General features: G+C 42.0%; 2 protein-coding genes across 9 annotated transcripts in view; both read right to left on the bottom strand.

Annotated features, from left to right (window-relative positions):
* Nucleotides 1–14,061, bottom strand: part of MCUR1 (mitochondrial calcium uniporter regulator 1) — an 80,788-nt gene that overhangs the window by 47,890 nt on the left and 18,837 nt on the right. The gene's annotated exons all lie outside the window — the stretch shown is intronic.
* Nucleotides 1,607–14,061, bottom strand: part of RNF182 (ring finger protein 182) — an 80,076-nt gene continuing 67,621 nt past the window's right edge. For 4 of the 6 annotated variants that reach the window (XM_064161014.1, XM_064161017.1, XM_064161018.1 and 1 more), the window contains one exon: nucleotides 1,607–4,708. In XM_064161014.1, the coding sequence (XP_064017084.1) occupies nucleotides 3,757–4,494 (738 nt within the window). In that variant the 5' untranslated portion in view covers nucleotides 4,495–4,708 and the 3' untranslated portion in view covers nucleotides 1,607–3,756. Of the gene's footprint in view, nucleotides 4,709–12,850; nucleotides 12,932–14,061 lie in introns of all 6 variants that reach the window. The other 2 variants (XM_064161016.1, XM_064161015.1) reach the window with 1 other exon arrangement.

The raw sequence follows: 14,061 nt of genomic DNA, 5'->3' as shown, positions 1-14,061 counted from the left end.
AGTGTCATCAGGGCAGAAGTTCACCTATTTTAAGAGTTTTATAGAATCACAGAATCAACCAGGTTGGAAGAGACCTCCAAGATCATCCAGTCCAACCTAGCACCCAGCCCTATCCAATCAACTAGACCATGGCACTAAATCTTGTCCAGTCTTCTCTTGAACACCTCCAGGGACGGCAACTCCACCACCTCCCTGGGCAGCCCATTCCAAATCACTCTCTCTGGGAAGAACTTCCTCCTCATATCAAGTCTATACCTCCTCCTGCACAACTTGAGGCTGTGTCCCCTTGTTCTGTTGCTGGTTGCCTGGGAGAAGAGACTGACCTCCACCTGGCTACAACCTCCCTTCAGGTAGTTGTAGACAGCAATGAGATCACACCTGAGCCTCTTCAAAAAAAGCAGAAACCTATATTTACAGCTCTATCCCAAACTGCTTATTTAAAACACAGCCCCTTCTATCTAAGGCATAGATTCCTCTCTGCTTTGCTTCTCAGACACTGCCCAGCTACAGTGTCAAGGCCTCATGTCCTGTGTATGAAACCCCAGACTCTGCTTTCTATGTAATTCACTGTTAATTGACTTTTAGGCTGCAGGCTCAGACCATACTTGCAGAGCTTCAACCCTCACTGGGTTCCACTCACAGGATGGTCCAGCTTAGCACATCCTTCTTGCTGTTGTGCCCAACATCACTGTGCCCCAGACATCAGGGCATGCCACTACATGACAGTGTAAACAAGCAGTTGGTGAGAACACAGTCTGCATCCATAGAAGCAGGAATTAAAAAAAAAACAACAGTCATTTGGACTATATGAATCCTGTAGTAATGAATCTAAACCACTTTGTATCTGGTGAGTCACACATCTGGGCAAAGTAGGAATAAAATCCCACTGAAAGGGAGCTGCCTTACTGCGCAGGCAGTAGTTTACAACCACATTACTCTCCAAGGAGAGGAAAAAAAGTCACAGAAAGAGAGGGAAATGCAGGCAGGCAGGTATGGAGGACTTGATTTAAGCCCTGTTTATAGATTCAGAAGAATTATTCCACTGCAGTTGACACAGAGTTTTTACTTCTACGTTTTCAGTTTGGTGGAGAATAAAAATAATGGAAGAGTAATATCTGAAGTTCTTCTAGCCTTAGTCACACAGTAAAATCCTCTCTACAAGTAATCAAGATTTAGACCTTCTAGCAATTTTCAGTAGCTATATGGTAAGTCACAATGGAATTTTATGAGAGCAAAGCTGTAATAATGTACTCTGGCTGAGTGGTAGAATAGCTATACAATCAATACGCTTTTGCACGCTCTCATTTTTGAGTGGATTAGTATTGCAGCACGGACTCAAATCACAGCATAAATTTCACAGGCTGTCAGTCTTAAAAGTAGTAAAGTATAATAACAGGTGTATTTATTTGTGCTGTGATGTGTAACTGATACCACTGTAAGCGGGCTGAGATTAGGGTCTGTTTTAAAACAAAGAGTACAAAACGCTTGCTGCTGGAGCTGAGATAATCTCAACCAACTGAAAATCAGAAGGAAAAGACAACAGGTAGCAGTGTAGACACATTGTGCGGAAGCAATACATACTATGTCACACAGTCAAAAAACCTACTTCCTCTATTAGCCAGCCCTTTATTAGAGACATTATATTCAGACAAATTGAACAAACCCTCAAACATAGAAACCCCTAACACTACAAATACATCTTTTCTCAAAGTACTATAAAACGACAGATTATGTTTTCTTGACATGTTATTGTTGGAGACTTTAGAATGTATGAGTCCACAGATGAGTCAAACCTTGCAGTACACCAGAACTGGAGATGATTATCTCTTCTACCTACATGTGCTTTTACTACAAACATTAATAACAATTACTTAGGAATAGTCATTTCTAGGAATTTTGAAACTAATTTAGTTGTAATTGCTATTGAATCATTACAGAAAAGTTGGGAACATTTCATTTAATTGTTCAGTACACAGCTCTGTAACTCCATACATTTGAAAACTATAATTTTGCTCTAAGTTTTCTTCTCACATATGTGTTTGTATGTACATACACACATATATTTGCACTATTACAAAATGGGTGTCAAGAAAAGCAAGACCTATACATTTCCACGTTTTTCCCTGTTTGCAATAGAAATGAAACTGGAGATACCATCTACACCATCTACAAAAGGACTAGTTTGACTTCAAATCCTTGACAGACACAACCACCACTTGAGCTTTGCTATTCCCATCACCATTTTTCATTCTCATCCAAGTCAGTTTGCTCTGAGATTATTTTGTTAGGCCACACATTCAGTCTTACTCTGCCTTGAAATTACCAAATCTTGTCCCTGACCCCAAAACCACACTGGCACTGCTCAACTTCTCAGTTTTCACCCTGCTGTGCAGAGGAAAATGAGATTCCAGCTGTGGTGTTCCTGGATCTAGTTATACACATCAACATGAAATATTTCTTACTTTAACACTTTTCCAGTGGTTGAAAGAGCAGCCTAAACCATACAACATACAAGCAAGCCTAACAGGGCCTGATTCTACTTGTGGAATGGTAAAACATCAGTAATTCCTCTCAATTCAACTAATCAAGACATGCTAATTGCCACACCTAAAGTGGCATCAACTCACAATGATGACAGGGAGTTCAGGGTATTAAACATTTGAGGGACTATGCAGTAAACAGTAATCTTCACAAAGTCATAGTATCTCCTTACAATGATCATTCTGAGAATTCAGAAAGCAAAAATAACCACCCAGTTAACTGTTTCAGTGTCTCCTGAAATTTGTATTAGTAATTGAAGCTCCATTTTCTAATGGCTGGGAATAAAAGTCTATCTTGGTAGCTGAAGTCACATAAGCCAAGTTCTCCGGTGTAACTACCAGAGAGCAGATGAGTGTGAAGCTGGCCAGACAATTTGTTAGAAGTAGTAATGGGTTGGAAATGTAAGGTGATGGTGGAAATGCTGGGAGGGAGTGTAAGCATAACAAAACACAGTGAGAGAAGTCTGCAGAGCTCTGAACCCTCAAATGGAAGCCTGAGGTGGATGCACACTAAAGTAAGTACATCTAGAGGACAGCAAACATGGGGCAGAGTTCCTGTAAATACTCCTTAGCAGACATATCTCAGAAGGAGCTGCAACTATATGACTTCTGTTTGAGGAGAATGTTTTGAAGACGTGGTTTTAGTATGGTGAGGAAAAGATTGCTCATGTCACAGAATGTAAAAAACGTGCCACCACTGGCCTCCTCCAGTCATGAACTAAAAAAAGCAATGACAGTTTGCCTTTTTCTTACAATATTAACTAATAAAGTGATTTCATTTGCTAGAAATGTTAATGAATTATAAGTAACAGATATCACAAAGCATGAGATGTTTTGGATGAAGAGATGTTATCCCATCAGGAAGGTGCCTGTTACACTAATTTCCTCTGTAGTGGATGCCGCAGCTTTGACTGCCATGATTGAGTCAACAAAAACCAAAGGGCAGCAGTGGCAGGCACTGAGTTTGGCAATTTCTACAACTCAGCCTTTTAAACTCGGCACATCAATTTTATTTCTATTATTTATGGAAATAAAGGGGCAGAGAGTGGGTGGGGTGGGACAGAAATCAAATCAAGTAGAAAAAAAGATGACCACAGAACTGGGGCCACTGCTTCCATTTAGTGGGGTGGGCAACAGTAAGAATAAATAAGAATACGACAGGATAAGTTGACTATGCTACAGATGTTGCAATACATTTTATTTTGCTTATTTGTTATCATGATGACATGCAGTCTAGAACTTCATGGCAAACACACTGGCAAAAGCCATAAACCATAAGAATAACAAGGCTCGAAGGGACAAGGCTTACGAAGACAACCCCAAGGGTGACTTTCTTAGATACCAGTAAATAAATCCCTAAAGGCAAGGAACTAAAGTACAGCAATCCTAGCAACCACACTAGCACCCGAATTGAGGTCTGGAAGAGCAAAGATGTGCAGTTCCACACTGTCCAGTTGTGGGACACGGTTGCAACAGAGTCAAAACTTGTAGGCCTGTAAAATTCCACCACAGGGGTTGAGTTCAGAGCCTGGGGACTTTCTCTTTGTACTTCCATGATTGTTATAACCAGGCAATTAGAAGAGGTGTGAGAAGGACTAACCAGAGATGCCAACCTTTTGGGAGTCAGCAACAGTTCTGTTGGGTTGTCTGGTAGGCACTTCTTACCCTTTCCTCCACAAGCTAAATTGAGAAGGATGTTGTTGTCATCAGGAAGACTACTAACCTCATTGTCTGGCAGGCACGTTTCAAACCTGCAGAACGGGCACACTATGACTCCTTGTGGGGAATCCCCGAAGTCTATGATCTTGCAGAGGCATTTAGCACATACCCTGTGACAACATTCCAGCACTTTGGGTTTTCTCTGTCGCAGGTTATAGCGGTTGTAACAGATCTTGCACTCAAGCTCGTCTGAGCTCTGGGTCTCCACAGACTCCTCTGGTAGTTGACTGGTCATATCTTCTGATAATTTACAGACTTGCAGAAAGAGGAGTCAAGGGACAAAGAAGTCACTCGGGCTTATTGTAGATTTTTTTCCTGATGATTGTACCACCCATCTCAAAGAGGAAAAGAAATGATGTTGTCAAAAAGCCATCAGTCGGCATCATCCATTTTCAGCTTTTGTTAGGGACTGTGCACTGCGTATCATTTACTCTGAGCCAGGCATCCATCTGAAAGAGACAACGTGAAAATTTTGTGGAAGGAAAAAAAAGCTGTAGCAGGTGAAATATGAAAATTCCACTTTTTACAAGCTGAGCTTCCTTTGCTAAAATTACCTCTCAGGTATTTTTTTTCTTGTGGCATATGGTATCAATAGAGCAACGTAGCATCACACTGCATGCATCTGTTTTAGACTCCTCTGGCTATGCTCAAGAAGTTCTTAGCAGAAGCTGCAATCTCATCACTGATCAGTTCTGTAAATCCTGGTTTCTGAAGCTAACACCACCTGATTCCTGGAGCTTTTCATCTTTCTTGGTAACTTGTTAAGCTGCTGTCCAACTTCAATCAAATCAGCAGAAGGAAAGCACTACTGAAATTAACTAAATTCCTGGAAAAGCAGTGAACAGTGGCAGAAGGACAGAAGAGAGGGATAACAACTATCATTTATCCAAGAGGGCAATGGTCAGCCAGTTTGCACCCAGCCAGTGCTCTCAGCAGGCAACATGTAGCCTCCTGCTCAGCCTGAGAGGAGGGCAGCACAAGGAGAAGATGGTTATAGTCTGGGGAAATTAGGAGTTCTGGGGAGTGAGGTAGGTATAGGAGAGGGCTCAGAATCCTACAAAGAGTAACCTAGGGACTTAGGTCAAATTTGGAAAAGAGCAGGCTTTATTATTTTTGGTGCTTGTGGAACAGCTCACTTCTGTGTCTCTACCTCACTGCTGAACACAGATTATGAAACGGAGAATTCTGTAGCTTGCAATGAATGTCACCTTTAATGTGTGTATGCCAGAGTGAAGGCCAATGTGTCTCTCAAGGGCATCTGCCAGATGCTTTGGCTTTCAAATGTTTCACAGCTGTGACAGTCGCTTCACACCTCAGCTAAGGAGAGGCCCATGTCATACTTGCACTGCTGCACTCCCAGTCTGTGTAGCTTTTTTGCCACCAGACCCATCAGCCTCCTTGAACAACTGTATTATTGTATTCTGTAACTCTGCATTTTCACGACTTCAGGCAGCAGTCCATGCAGTATAAGCAAAACATTAACTAGGAGTGTGTACTCTGGGGACTAACCCAGCATTTACAAAACTGGCTCTATCTGCCAGAAGATAAAATCTTTCTGATTTGGGCATGTGCTTGTTCACAGAGATGGGTGTGTCATTGCATTTTGCAGGCTTTCAAGCAATCCTTTCACTGCTAAAGAAGAACTTGATGCAATCAAATGATTGGGGTCAGCACTTGAGTCCAGCCGCATTATGGATAAATATAAGGCACACAGAATATGGAAACCATGGCCTACTTCAATAAACTTGTTTCTTTACTATTAGTTAAATGTTTCATTCCTTTCCCTTTTCCTTGGGGACTTCTTTACTCACTCCCAGCATTCTGATTGTTGTCCTTTTTTTTTTTTGAGAACAAGGCAGGAAAGTTCTCTTTTTTAAGCAATGCACTTCTTCTGTGAACACATTTAACTTGCCAGCCGTCATGGACAATACAGTCTCTTTCACAGGCCTCTTGTTCCTACTGTGTTTTAAGGATGTTCCATTCTCTTAACTTTCTGCACAGTCTAGCTTCTCTTAAGTAACGATTTCTGAAATTCAAAGCCTGGACATTAAAACAAAGTGAACCAAAGAACCATGACAACACAGTGAAGAAAAAAAGGTATGACTTCCTCTCCATTAACTTTTATAAACTTTTTTTCTGCCTGTTCCAACTTGCTTCTTTAGGGCTTCAAAAGTCTTCATCTTTGCCTTACTTTTGTTTTTGTTATTTGTACTGTGACTGTATTTGTGATGTGTTCCATTTCAGGCAAGGCAAACACAAGAAGGCTGAGCCATAAGTTTCAGAATACACAATCTAAATATCTTATTAGAGACAAAAAGGACATCCTTTACAGATCTTATAACCTATCATTTATCCTTTGTTACACTGTGCTCCCTTATTCATTTCTGCTACTTCTTCTGTTTCATTCCACATACCCTTCAGATGACTTTAGGCATAAATAAATGTCACAAGATGCCAACTTTCCAAAGTACAAAGAAACCACAAAGTGGACCTAAAAAAGTGGGATGACCAGTCTACAGGAAGGCAAAACAGTACTAAGAAACGAAGAAGTCAAACACAAAAAGCAATGTTTTTGAACCTTCACCTCTAGAGTATCATTAATCTTTTCTACCTGAAGTAAACCAGTGTTTGCGCCTCACAGCCAAGGCTGGACAATGTCCTATGACATGAAGCTAGACTTTTAACTAAACAAAAATCTTCCAGGGAATGTGTCTGCTTCTCATGGAAAACCATGAACATTCTCTGAAAATTCCCAACTAGAAAATCCTTGTATTTTACTGTTTATCTTTCTAATGAATATTTCCATGCTTTCACAGAAACAGCTCACTTTCCAACAAGTTCTATTCACACAAAGACCACTTCTGCGTGAATCAGCTTTCAAATTGGAAGTATTTTCCTGATTCTATCCCATTTAAGTGGACAAATTTAGCATTAATACAAGGAGTAACAAGTCCTTGGGATCAGTAATGCTCCAGTTGCTAAATCTGGACTATTAGCTTAATTTCTAGAACACAATGATCCCCTCTTGTAGTTTCTGTCGTAAATTATTCTACTATTTTCTTATTATTTATTTTATATTATTTTCTATTATTAATTTAATAGTTTTTATGTGCTGAATAAAAAATTCTCTCTTCACAAAGTCTCTTTAAAATATTTCCTTCAGTAAAAAAACATTGCTTGTTTTTTCTTTGGCTAGGTTTAGACACTGACTTTCTCCCTATGTGTTCTAGTGTGATTAGTGCTTACTACTATTCTTCATTTATACATCTTTTCATCTGAAAATTAAAATTTAATCACTAATTCCTATTAATGCTGTTCATCTATATTTTATCTTCTCAGCTTTATAGTTGCTTTAAATGCTTCCTCTGTCCTTTTCTGCTTTCCTGATTCCTTAGGGGAAATTTCTGGTTTTCCTTCTTGATACCCTCTCCCCTGCTCATTTTCTCTCTGTTGAGAACTGACAACTTTTTGAGCTTAATTAATGCTACCTACGCTAAAAAATTCTCTGCTCAAAGCCATAAAAAAAATACAGGAAAATGGAGAATCTTAACAAAATTTTACTCCGGATTACATCTATTTCGTGAGAAAACAAGAAATTTTTTCAGAAATGTGACCAGCTACTCTTTCAAGCAACTTCTGCTGTATATCAGAGGTTTTCTAGCTAGCCTTTTGCTTGACGTTTGGGTGGAGATTTACTAAAAGAAGCAGCATAGGAATTAAAAGTAGGGAACTGATTAACTGCTGCCCTCTGAATCCTTGTTCCTTACCAAAAAGGTGGCAATTCCCATACTTTTGCTTTCTGCGTGCTGAAAGCAAGAGAAGCTGCAACACTATGCACAAAAAAAAGGATTGTTTCTACGTGCTCACATTTTATCCATCTCTTTGAGCCACTTTTTATGATGCCATGGGAATCTACATCCCTATTATATGCTTCAATACTCCATTAATGTTTAGGTCTTTTAAATTATTGAGGTACAATTTCGATGTTCTTTCTGACCTTGACATCCAAACGGCAGTCACATCGAAACAAGTGCACATCCTATCATGAGACTAACCTCTTTTACTTTTGCACTTTCATATAAAACTGCTGTTGACTTGAGATCAAAGGGAAGTCCCATGTCTAATTTTAAAGCACTATGTTTATTTTTATTAAGATATCTAAATTACTTAAAATTCCTCCTCATGTCCAGTTTTCCACTTGAACATAACTATTTTTAGATAGAGGTGTCTCAACTGCTTGTTCGATGCCAACAGACACAAGTTGTGACTAGGGACATTTCAATTAGTTACTAGGAAAAACATAATTCACAAAGTGTTCAAATACTGGAATGGGTGCCCAGAGAGGCAGAAATGAATCACAGAATGGTTTGGATTAGAAAGGACCTCAAAATTCATCTAGTTCCAACCCCCTGCCATAGGCAGGGACACTCCCACTAGAACAGGTCACTCAAGGCCTTATCCAAGCTGGCCTTGAACATGTCCATGGAGGAAGCATCCACAACCTCCCTGTGCAACCTGTGCCAGTGTCTCAGCACCCTCACTGTCAAGAACATCCACCTAACATCTAGTTTAAATCTACCCTCTTCCAGTGTAAATCTATTGCTCCTCGTCCTGTCATTACAAGACCTTGTGAACAGTCCCTCCCCAGCCTTCGTGTAGGCCCCCTTCAAATACTGGAAGGCCACTACTGGAAGGTTTTTCTCCATGCTGAAGAGCCCCAACTCTTGTAGCCTCTCCTCATAGGTGAGTGTTCCATAGCACTCCAAATTCCTTTCTTCTATCCCCCTGCCACGACAAGGGTTTGACTGGGGAGGCATGAAAACTGCTTTCCCTTCCCCACCCTGCTGGCTTGAAGGGGGAACTGCAAAAGGTGCCTGACCCGTGTGGAAGCCTGCGCTGGAATGAGGCTGATGGTCAGCTGGGTTTTCATGCCCAGTATAAAATGGCAAAGGGACACTTTATCTAGAAAAATGATAAATAGAGCAAGGAAGAAGGCAGGAGGTGGTTCCTGCCTTGAAAGAGTTCCTGCCTTGATAGAGATCCCAACAGGACAGGTTCTTGTTGTGACAGAGTTCCCATTTTGGACCATTCCTGCTTTTGGATGGCTCCTACCTTTTTACAGGGCTCTCGGTTTTACACTGTCCCTGCCTTTGGCTGGTTCTCCCCACTTTTGCACCATTCTGTGCAAACTTGCAAGCTTGGCAAGTCCTGGGGTCCATTTGAGAGAGCTGCCGGCGCACCCAGACCCACCTCCTCTTGGACCACATTAGCAGCAAACTTCCTGGCTGCCATTCCAAACTGGGAAGACCCTAGCAGATTGGCTCACCACTGCTGCTGCTGAGACAGTGTCACTTCCACAAATCCCTGTCATGTGGCAGCCATGTCTCAAAACATTTCTGAGTGGCAGCTTTACCACTCGCCTTGGGCTTCTGCTGCATGTTTCCAGACTACTGAATATCGCTTACAGTGCTAGGAGGCAGTCGAGCTGCAGGGAAATCCAACAAGGGATCACTGCCAAATACCTATCTCACCTCTGTAAGGAAAGCCTGCTCTTCCCTTAATTCCCTGCTCAACGTGATTGATAGTGGGGTAAAGCTGTGTTTATAGCTTAGCCTTTTCCATTTCCTGACTTGCTAAATCTCTACATTTGTCCATCACATCCTTTGAAGAATTCCCAATCAAATGAGACTCTTGTAAATAAACCTAAAGGAGTTTTGTATATAGTTTGGGGGTGGAGTTTTCAGGAAAAAAAAATTTTTTTTTAGTTCCTGACTTGGCCACATCAATTCCCTGCCTCCATGACATTATGGTGCAGCCATGAGGGTAATTCCACAGTGGAATGTCTTCACAAAAAAAGGATGCATGATCACAGGATTTGATTTAATTTGAGCTCAGCAAAACTACAAAAAATCAGAAAAAAAAGGAGAAATTAGCTGAGAGTTCTGCCTCTGTGATTTGTGAGTCTACAGCAGAATATTATGCTGTTGTGTTGGGTTCAGTGGTGGCCCAGGCATAGGTTGAATTTGAAATCTATGAGAAAACAGTTCAGACCTTGGAAAAGGGTTAGAGGAAAAGGCAAGGAGCCAGAATGGTTAGGAAAACATGATTGTGCAGTCTAGAAGCCTCGCAGATGCCTTGACAGCTCAGGTGGAAGGAAAAATTATAGTCTCCTCAGATGCCCATTCAGCAACACCCCTCCACATATGAACTAAGCGATGTGGAACCGTGGGAATTGGGGAAAGAGGCAGAGAATGTCCCGATGGACAATTTGGGGGAAGGGAACCCTGCCAAATTGGGTGGAAGAGACACTGCCACTCTTGATTCAGAGGACTCTGTTGTGCCTGTCCCTGTGCTGCGAAAAGCTAAAAATTCATGCAGAAAGTCCAAGTCCAAACCAGAGAGGGACTCCCCTGCAGCGAGTGGAGAAGAGCGTTCCGGTGAGGACACTATGGGACAAAAGAGAGCGCTGCCAGTGACTAAACCCCAAATTTCAGACACTGGAGGTGGCAAACTCGGCACTGTCACTGCTATTACTAAGTGTTACAGTCTCTCAGCCGAGTGACTTGTAAATCAAGCACATGAGGGAGCCAGGTGACGAAGTGGTTTTAGACTTCCAAAGAAGCAGCTGGGGAATGGGGGGACGATGTATTCCTGACTCCTGAACCCGAGGGCTTGTATAGCCTGACCACACGGATAGCTTACTGGGGGAGAAGCTTCCGTCTGGCTTACAGAGGGAAGACGATGGAGTTAGAAGTCACCACCTCCTCTGAGCTAATTACAGCACTTTGTAAACTCGCCAGTGTGCAAGCAATATATGATAGGGGAAAATACGACTGTCACATAAGTGCTCCAGTTGATCCAGAGAAACTTCACCCTCTCATGAGGGGGCTGCAAGTAAGTTTGCAGGTCTGAACATCAGCAAACATAGAGACAACTGAAAGGGCAATTGCAGGAAACCGCAGATCAAAAAATGCACAGAGCATGTTGTGACATGGGCTGAACTCCTGATGGACTTAAATGCTCACGGGCTTCAGTTTGGGTTTGGCCCTGACGGAGGCAGACGCTCTGGGGGCAGACATTCTAGTGGTTCCCGCACTGATAAACCGGCGGCGGCATGCAAGAATGTCCAACCAGTAAAGCTCTCGTAGCGGCACAGGTTCAGCAAACTCCGCCCCCCCCTCCCCCCCCGAAGATGCAGGGGGAGAGACTCAAATCAAACAAGGCGACTAGACAGTCGCAATCCCTAAGAGATGGGTGGTACACGCAAATTCTATCTCTAGGAATATCCAAATCCACCCTAAAGCATCTGGCAAAAAGACAGCTAAAGGACTTGGTACTGTGTGTGCAAAACCAGTGTGGGAATTTGCCTGATAAGCCCAGCGGCCACGGCCACAAGAAGCCTCAGGGCGGCAACTCCCCTAGCAATCCTGAGAGGTGGAGAAGCAGCAGCCCCCCTGCGGTGGATTCTGCTGTTTCTTCATGAAAGAAAGTTAACCCTTTATAGTCTCCCAGACAGGAGGCAAATCATTAAAATTGTGACAACAGTGGTTCAGGCAGCTTTTAACGGTCAGCAATCTTTGGGAGACCTACAGAAGCCCCAAAATTAAGACCTGCTGCCTAGCTGAGCCATCCGTGCTCACTGACCACATGCCACGAGGGACTAAGATAATTCCTTGTCTCTAATACAAACGAGCCAACCCAGGCTGGTTAAACTACCCTCTATAGGGGTTGTGCCCATGATAAACCCAGAAGCTTATATGCCTGGGAAGCAATTGCAGAATGTTCCATTCATGTGTGTATTGTGCAGTGCATAGCTGCTTTCTGAACAAAGTACAAATGACTGGACATGTATGATGATAACAGCATCCACTGCAGTTTACACAAGAACAAGCACATCAGTTATGCTATCGCAAGGATTTGCCTTTTATAAGAGATTCTGCCCAAGCACTGCAGGAGTGAATCCATCATTCTTGTCCATGTCATGTTCCTGCTGCGGCTTGAGCTCTGACAGATTCTCTTCCCCTTCCTGGTGTCACCTGTCCTGTACCTTAGACACTCCTCTACCTGACCCTTTTACTAGAAAGGGAGAAAAGCTGAAGACAGAGAGGCATTTTCTGGATGGCAAAAGATTGACAGCAGTCCCCACACTGCTCAAGCTTGTGAATGGGTTATACGCCCTCTCTTTGCACTCATCTATCAAAACCACTGTGTAGTCAAAGTGTTCCAATGAGAGACCAGAAGCTATTATTTGTAGATGAAACTCTCAATATTGGAGCTCAGTCATGCTGACAGGGCAAAGTAGATGGGAAATTTGTGCTTCTCCCTAATGAAAGACCATCCTTGCCCAACCTTTTCGCATTCATCTCTCTCACTTTTTTTTCTGTGAAGGGAAATAGGCAGTATTTCACATCTAACCTAAAATGAATAAATGAGATCAATAATTAACTTGCATAAGCTATCACCCATGGCACTACCCGACATGCAAAACTTTAAAGGTTTTTAAACTTTTCCACTAGATGCAAGCCAAGTGTATCTGGGGAATAAGAGAAGGAAAAAGATACAGAGAGATAAAAGAATACATAGAAACTTACTTTCCAAGAAAAAGAACTTCTTGCAATGGTTCACTTGCAGAGAACACAAGAAATGCCTGTTCTTCGCGACACAGGCAAAAACTAGTGGAAAGGAGGGAAACAAAATTAGTAGAGCAGGAATACAGCTGGGAGACTTTTCAGACTGTTTCCTCTGAAAGAGAGGATGTTGTCCAACTTCCCTAGCTTGCCTAGAAATATCCATATGTTAAGATTTCTGTTTAGAGAAATATGTTGGGGTAAACCCCATTTACTAAAAATATTTCTGTAAAATAGTCCACAGTTAGCTTTACAGGTCTGTGGTTGATTCTAAGCTCATTTCAATATTATGTGCTAAACACTCTGAAGTGCTCTGTCTTACAGCAACCTCATCTTCACAAATGTTAGCAATTCAATCAAAAAACCCCCAAACCAAAACAAAACAAAGGCAGCAAAAAAGATACATTGTGCTTTGAGAGAAGAGTTTTAGAAACATTACAAAATACTTTCCTTCACAAATCTCATAGAAGCTCTTTGATTACTTCTACTTTTCCAAACAAACTGCAGTCTCTTCTCCAGCACAGACCAGAAAGCGACCATCTCCTGTGGACCACTGCATTCACAATCGAGCAGCTTTGCTGCACTCTGACTCAGCAGGAAATGACCATCACGGTAGATTTTTCCAGCCTGTGCTAAACACAATGCAAAAAACCCCACCCTGAACCCCTAACTGCTTTCCTAATCTGACATTTGAATAGACTGTGTTCGAAGTGCCAACAGCTATCACATGTTCAACCTGTTTCAATGCCACATTTTAGCTAACACTGGATGGGTCTTAACAATGGGCATTTCCCTGTCAACTCTAATCAACGTGAGACTTCGCACAAGCATCAGACAATGCGTGTACTGATCCATGCTCAGCTTCTGGTCAGCTGTATAAACTGTTATGAAATACGCCATAATTCTTTTCACTAAAACATCATTCTCAGTGGGATGGGTAATGAGATTATTTCTCAAATAGCTAAAATCCAGCAACATACACGGCAAACACTTGCATATTATTGACTGAAGTTACTAGTACAGTATCTTGTGTCCTTGCCTGATCCCTCTCAATCCTCTACAACACTGTGCTAGTTTGAACCTAGCTAGAATGTTTTGGTGAGAAGAACTAGATTACAGGCTGTGAAAGAGAAACAAGGGTGATGTCTGCTTCACTCATAGGCTTGCTGTTGGGG

The sequence above is a fragment of the Pogoniulus pusillus genome, chromosome 21, assembly GCF_015220805.1.
Source record: "Pogoniulus pusillus isolate bPogPus1 chromosome 21, bPogPus1.pri, whole genome shotgun sequence".
Taxonomy (NCBI): domain Eukaryota; kingdom Metazoa; phylum Chordata; class Aves; order Piciformes; family Lybiidae; genus Pogoniulus; species Pogoniulus pusillus.
Note: the sequence above shows the minus strand (reverse complement) of the source record. Positions and strands in the feature narration are given on the sequence as shown.